The 8,076-nt window shown below is 33.8% G+C and overlaps 1 protein-coding gene across 1 annotated transcript; it reads left to right on the top strand.

Annotated features, from left to right (window-relative positions):
• Positions 1–6,698: 6,698 nt before the first annotated feature.
• LOC126887885 (uncharacterized) lies at positions 6,699–7,416 on the top strand (the record flags this gene model as incomplete). Its single annotated transcript, XM_050655780.1, has 1 exon — positions 6,699–7,416. A coding segment is annotated over exon 1 (684 nt), but the record flags the coding sequence as incomplete, so codon positions are not given.
• Between the last annotated feature and the right edge of the window lie 660 nt (positions 7,417–8,076).

Raw genomic sequence — 8,076 nt, 5'->3', positions numbered from 1 at the left:
TATTTGTACTTATTTTATTTAAAAATCAAACTAACTTTCTTATCTACCACTTTCAAAAAAGAAGAATATCTTCAAAAATTATATAATAATATACTTACAATCATAAAATCTATAAAAAAAAATAAAAAAATAATAACTTGCTTGGGGCTTGAACCCACTTCACGTCTACCGCGCCGTACGAAAGTTGACGCCATTTCAAACTGCACCAAACTCTCGTATACGTCATGTGGGAATATACACAAACTAAACGTTTACACCATAAATTTATATGAATTTAATAAAATTATTAGTTTGATTTTTGTCGAAATAAAATCCAACAAAATATAGAGTAAGAAAACGATATATGAGATGAAGATTTGTAGAAAGTTTGTTCGTAATCAGATTATGTAAATTAAAGCATTGCCTACTAATAGGTAACTACATTATTTTGTTTACATTTTCCAAATAGATAGGTATTGAAACTATTAGGTATTTCCAACTGAAACATTTAGAATTACGTACCTGCGGCTTTTCAAAACTATTTAAAAAGTCACTATAATTATAAATTTGATTTTATTTCTGTCCACACATCAATAAAAACTAATATTATACAATATTTTTGTTTACCGATAACCTCCATGTTGAACAATTATTGACAGATCATTTCAAAATTTCAACACCCAATCAGAGCCCGTATAACAACTAATACCATACTGTCGGTGTGCGCATGCGCGGGGATCAATCAAATTTTACCCTCAATCGATTCGCCGCTAAAGAAGAATATCTTCAAAAATGCTTTGTTACTCCTGATAGAGCTACAAATATGAAATTTATAGCGAAAAATAAAATTTTAGATTTGAACTTTGTCTCTTTCTTAATATCAACATTTTATTAAAGCAAGTTGACTGAAATCGTAATATTATCCTTATCTTCTACATATTTCATTTGTACAATTACTGAAGGACCACCCTGTATATTAAAACAATAATAAAATTGAGCAAAACATACATAAATATACTGTCATGTAAATCCCGCTATGACGCCAAACATAAAATATGTTCCTTATTGTCAATACTTTCGATTGTGTCGGTACATAACAATCATGGTGATAGTATTTCCTAATGAGACAAAACAAATGGTATAGGTATTCCGTTGGAGACGTTGGTGTAGCGGGGAGTAACGAGCGGTAGTATAAAGTGCTTCCTTATAGCTAATCCGACCTGCAAATATTCCCCGTGTATTTAGCAACCTGCAACCCCTTTCTCATTAATTAGTGTAACTCCACCCGAGGGACCACGTCTCACCCCCTACACAATCACCCTTTCTTAAGGACCTAACTAAATATTAAACGCCGCGGCAGAGTAGGGCTTGCTTTCAAAAACTTTTCACATAAAAAATGGATTAATATACGACCAACAAATTTATAAAAGTGCAAATACGGCCTATGATAAAAACGAAATATTTGAGCTTTATAAGAAATTTATTGTACACATAATGATACTCCTTTTTGATTTGATTTCTACATTTTTCTATAAGTTTCCATCTCAGGTTCGGTTAGGTTGGGTTCAATACATACATAATACCCAGACAGCTCGCTGCAATATATAAAATTCTTCCCCCAGTGCGACAAAAAAATGTTTGTAATTAGGGTACGCATTTTTGAAGTTATTCTTCTTTAGGCGCGATTGATAGTAAAATTTTTCATAAATCTACGCGCATGCGTACACAGACAGTATGTAGTTCGTTTCTAATATTTCAAGAAAGTATCTGTATCAGCGCAAATAAGTCATTAAAAGAATATATTAGTGTTTTTAGTAAATGTATTATTTATTATAATTTTTGTGTCTTTGAATTTCTCTTCTTCTGTAGTAAGATAATAAAATATGTAGGTATAACATTTTTATCACGATAGCACTCAATCTATTTGTCACCGTGTTGTGTAATTATATCCGAAACTTACGTGTCAATTAAAGGAGACTCGGTGGTCTAGTTGTTGATCGTTCGGTCAGAGATCGAAAGGTCCCGGGTTCCAATCCTGGACGATTCATTTTTTTTTATTTTTGGTTGTTTTAATAAAAAATTTTTGAAAGTGGTAGATAAGAAAGTTAATTTAATATTTAAATAGAATACAAATAACCTGTTAAGTATATTTACTTCGTTAAAATTATATAATAGAATAACTTCTTACGTGCGTACAAAGTACACACACATTTTTTTTTCTAATCGGCGAGGTTTATCCAATGATGTTGGGTTTATCGACCACGTGACTTTCTCTCTGCTCTGCTGCCGATTTGATAAATTCCGCCAATTACAAAGATATGCCTACCCTAAATACAAACACTTTTTTATTTTTAGTTGCAGTGCGCAGTTTAGGAATTATATGTCTGTGTTTCAGTATATCGACCTGAGAAGTCTATTGTGGCTCATTCCTAGATTATGGTTGTCCTTTTAACCCAGCCTTTTTAACAAAGTCCATTATGGCCTTAGGTGACACTTGTACGATATCGTAGGGCTCGAGTTGATAATGCTCAAATGTATTGAGCCTTATCCTATCCAATCCTAGTATCCCAGGCATCGTTATTCTGGCAGAATCTGCTATTCTGGCTAATGATAGTGACAGTATGCTGTTAGGAGACCTGTGATGATTCGCAGATAATTCCTCTTCATATCTAGTAGATTTTTAGATCTCTTTTTCAAAGGTTCGCGTATAAAAGCCTTAGAATATTTAAGACTCGTTTTTTCACACCAATGGCTACGTTTCATCCATTCCATTCAATCCTATATTTTTCTTTCCTTATATCTGGGCCTACGAATGTTTCTTTTGTTTTTTCCCTGGTAGCTTGGTCTGCATTTTAGCTCCCCTCAAAACCAGTATATCAACGCAGCTAGAGTAAACTTACTTTGTTACTTTTTTCGATTTAAATCAGATTCTGAAAACAGTTCCAAACTTACGTGAAATCAATCCAATTCAATTTTAGTGCCGTTATAGCCGCCAGGCTATCATGTATAAGTTATATAGTTCTGTTCCTGCAATTCTTCTTTATTGGTTTCTACAGGCACATCTGTACAGCATAAATTTCCGATTGAAAGGTAGTAGAGTAGATCTAGGCTTTTTCACTAAGACTTAGCTTTGGTTTTTGGATACAAAATCAGTGTGCAAAGGCATTAATCAGAAGTTTTTGGGGTCGCTGATCGCGAATATTATGACCACGATGGTCTCCAACTCACTGGTTGACCAGGAGTCGTCTCATCACTAGAAGTATTTTGTAGAAATTCGATACAAAATCAGTGCAAACTGATTACTGGGTTTTTACGATCGTTGAATATTAAAATTATGTCGTCAATGGCCTCTGAGACACCTGTTACTCAGAAGTGTTCTCGTCTACAATAATTTTATGAAAATTCGATACAAAATCAATTGGTCCTGTTCATCAGGCGCCCCGGAGACCATCGCCGACATGAAGTTCGGATTCAGTAGTAGAGGGTTTGCACTGATTTTATCAATTTTCTAAAAAATTCCAGGAGACAAGGCCCGTCATGGTAACCAGGTACATTTGAGACCGTCTCATTCATGATATTTAAAATTAGCGTCCCCAGTAATAAGTTTGCACTGATTTCGTATCGAATTTTCATTATAAGACTCATATGGACAAGACTATGGATAAGACTCATTATGGTCACCAAGTATCTCGAAGAACATCGCTGACGTAATAATATTATTCAGTTACCTCAAAACCAAACAAGTAACGAGTTTGCATAATTTTGTATCAACTTTTTCTAAAACTCCAGGAGAAGAGGCCCATCATGGGTACCTACTAGGTGCCTCGGAGACAATCGCCGACGTGATACTAGTGTTCATCTACACGAAAAAACTTCAAGTAACAAGTTTTGCATTGATTTTACATGCAATTTCCATAAAACTCCAGGAGACGTGGCTCATCCTGGGCAGCAGGTGCCTCGGCGACCATCGCCCTCATGATATTCAGCTAGCTCAAAAAACCCCCGGATAGCAAAATTGAAGTCACCCCCGTTAATTTATTTCGAATTACATCATTTTTTATTACTTGCATGCATTCATATTTATGCATTTTGGAATCTGCATTTTCCTTGTTCAATAGTGCAATTTTCATTTCGTCATCATTTTTGTTCATCCAACTACAAATATTTGGTAGGTTTTGGAATTTTTGTTGCTTCATTGCCTCGCCTAAATAGTAATAACTTTCCTAACGAAAATATCAGGAAAATTCAGTAAAATTTAAAATTGTATCCGTCTCTGTATTTCCTGTTCTAAATATTGAGATACCCCTCGTATATTTCTTTAACCCGCATTTTCTTCCCTCGCCTCTTTACTTTGAGTTGAGGAAAGATGCGTTAATTTAATAGCGAAAATAGGCCATTAGCACTTACTTCTTATGCTGAGGAAATCGAATAATAATTAAGGAAACAATTCACCTGAGCATTACTAATTAGTTACTACTTTTAAGACCTTTTAAACTTCAATATTATGATGCATACAGTAGGAAAAATGAAAGAATACCCATGAACGAACATATAAAACACGCTGTATTTTTCTGTCACCGTATCACACAATTAATTGGCCAGCGCAAGTACATGTAATAATTATTGTTACATGTACTTGCACTGGACAATTTTCTTTGTGACACGGTGACAGGAAAGTACAGCGTGTTTTATATGTTCGTTCATGGGTATTCTTTCATTTTTCCGACTGTATAAACTATTTAACATCATCAGTTGTAATTAAACTTAAATTTTCGAAAAAAGGAAAAAAATAGAACTAATAATAAAATATAATTAATAATAAAATCAATAAAATATTAGAAGAATAGATAATGAAGAACTCCTACCACATACTGAAAGTTCTCAGGACGACGCTGACGTAGTGGATCTGCTATTGAAAGACACAAGGCAAGAAGTTAAACAAATAGAAGAAATTTAAAAAATTATACATACTGGAATTCTTAGAGCACGAGGATCAAATCTTACGAAAAGAAAATATGGCTCTGAGAAATGATCTACTGAAGTATTGAAAACAAAAACGAGAACAGCCAGGGTAAACTAGAACAAGTGGAGAATAGATTACAAGTTATGGAAAAATCCTATAAGGAGAAGAACGTTATAGTTTAGGATCTAACAATCTATAAAAACGGTACTAACACATTAAGTACCGCAATGGAAGTTATTTTCAATAAAAATGTACAGATAAAAGTAACAATCAAAATAGTGAGACTATGAGTAAATACGTGGCTATACAGGGTGTAACAAAAATACAGGTCATAAATTAAATCACATATTCTTGGACCAAAAATAGTTCGAATGAACCTAACTTACCTTAGTACAAATATGCACATAAAAAAAGCTATAGCCCTTTGAAGTTACAAAATGAAAATCGATTTTTTCGAATATATCGAAAACTATTAGAGATTTTTTATTGAAAATAGAAATGTGGCATTCTTACGGCAGGAGCATCTTAAAGAAAAATTATAGTGAAATTTGTGCTCCCCATAAAAATTTTATGGGGGTTTTGTTCCCTTAAACCCCCCAAACTTTTCTGTACGTTCAAATTAAATTATTATTGTGGTACCATTAGTTAAATTCAATATTTTTAAAACTTTTTTGGCTCTTATTATTTTTTCGATAGGGCAGTTTTTATCGAGTTGCGGCTTCTTTTTTAATATGTTTACATAAAAATTTTATGGGGGTTTTATTCCTTTAAAGCCCCCAAATGTTTGTGTACGCTCCAATTAAACTATTACTGCGATACCATTAGTTAAACAAAATGTTTTTAAAACTTTTTTGCCTCTTTGTATTTTTTCAAGAAGGCAACTTTTATCGAGATATGGCTTCTTTTTTAATACGGTTCAAAATATACCTAAAAATGTAAATCATACATAAATTTTCATATTTTTACCAAGTCTCCATAATCGTACTTAACCATATACAAATATGTGGTGGATTTGACAAATATTTAAAATATCTCGATAAAAACTGAATTTTCGAAAAAGTACTAAGAGCCAAAAAAGTTTTAAAAATATTGTGTTTAAGTAATGGTACTACAATAACAATTTATTTGGAACGTACACCAAAGTTTGGGGGGGTTTAAAGGAACTAAACCCCCATAAAATTTTTATAGGGTGTCCAAATTTCACTATAATTTTTTCTTAAGATGCTACTGTCATAAAAATGCCATATGTCCATTTTCAATAAAAAATCTTTAATAGTTTTCGATATATTGGAAAAAATCGATTTTCATTTTGTAACTTCAAAGGGTTGTAACTTTTTTATATGCAAATTTGTACTAAGGTAAGTTAGGTTCAATCAAACTATTTTTTGGCCCAGAATATGTGATTAAATTTATGACCTGTATTTTCGTTACACCCTGTATATTATAGAACTTCAAAATATGGCTGACAAAAAGCTGATTACCAAAAATAAAAAATTAAAAGCTATACGAAATAAAAAATATTCATTGATCTTGAGAAAGCATATGATAGAGTTCCTCGAGAGATTCTGTGGTGGGCACTCAATACGAAAGGAGTCCCTGGTGAATATGTAAAGATTGTGAGGGATATGTATGAGGGAGTTACGACTAGTGTTAGGACAGGTGTGGGAGAGACTGATAAATTTCATGTGAAAGTAGGATTGCACCAAGGCTCGGTGCTTAGTCCGTATTTATTCTCATTAGTTTTGGACCAGATAACAGCGAAACTACAGGGTAACATTCCATGGTGCTTAATGTATGCTGATGATGTCGTGTTAGTAGGAAATAGTGAAAGAGACTTAGAACAAAAACTGGAACAGTGGAGACATGCTCTGGAGGAAAAAGGTTTAAAACTTAGTAGGACAAAAACAGAGTATTTGGAATGTTCATTTAAAGATGGATCTACTACAAATAAAATGGTATCTTTGGATGGTGAAATGATTGTGAAAAGCAATAGTTTTAAGTACCTAGGATCGGTATTACAGAGTAATGGAGAAATAGATGGAGATGCATGCAGTAGAATTAGGGCTGGATGGATGAAGTGGAAAGAAGCGAGTGGTGTGTTGTGCGACAGAAAAATTCCAATGAAGCTGAAGGGAAAATTCTATAAAACAGCCATAAGACCGGCTATGATGTACGGAACTGAATGTTGGGCAGTGAAAAAGAAAGAGGAACAACGAATGCATGTGGCGGAAATGAGAATGCTTAGATGGATGAGTGGAGTGACAAAGAAGGATAAAATTAGAAATGAGTATATTAGAGGAAGTCTAGGTGTGGCACCAATTGATGCCAAAATGAGAGAGCATAGGTTAAGATGGTTTGGTCATGTTCAACGTCGAGACGTTAATCACCCAATACGAAGAATAGCTGAAGTGCAGATTCCTGGAAGGAGTAGGAGAGGAAGACCAAAGAAGACCTGGGGGGAGGCGATAAGGCAGGACATGTTGGTAAAGGGGATTAACATTGATATGACCCAAGACAGAATTGGGTGGAGAAATGCAATTAGGGAAGCCGACCCCGCATAGGGATAAGGCAAAGAGAATGATGATGACGAAATAAAAAATATATTTAAAAAAAAAAGAGCAAAAAAAGTGAGCAAAATGAAGACATATCAAGATAATGTTCAGGAAAATAATAATAGATGGAAAGATATGAAAATGGAACAACAGTAAACAAACGCTAGAAACTGCGTAAGTCAAATAAAAACTGAATGAGCAGTCTGGGTTAAACAGGGGAAAAACTTGGCACAACGGGTAGAAAGTTTAAATATACAAGAGCTGCAAGAAATAGAAAAGAGGCAAAATACATGGAAGAATTATTTGAAAAGCAAAATTGCCCAACAAATGAAGGAACTAGTACGACTAGTATGTCAGCAAATAGATGAGATAATAAAAAGAGTATTCTGTAATTTTCTTCTACTTCTTCTAGTGCCGAGTCCACTATTGACAGTTGAATATAACATATAACTATTGAAAATTCGTCTTTATCATCTGCTTTTGTTAAAAGCCTCTGTGTTTAATCTGGTCTAATCTCAAATGTTTCTCAGCCAGGATATTTGTTGCTTACCAGAACCCCTTTTTTCTTCGATTTGACACTTG

This window comes from Diabrotica virgifera, chromosome 7, assembly GCF_917563875.1.
Source record: "Diabrotica virgifera virgifera chromosome 7, PGI_DIABVI_V3a".
Classification (NCBI taxonomy): Eukaryota; Metazoa; Arthropoda; class Insecta; order Coleoptera; family Chrysomelidae; genus Diabrotica; species Diabrotica virgifera.
This window is presented reverse-complemented; position numbering and strand designations above follow the sequence as displayed.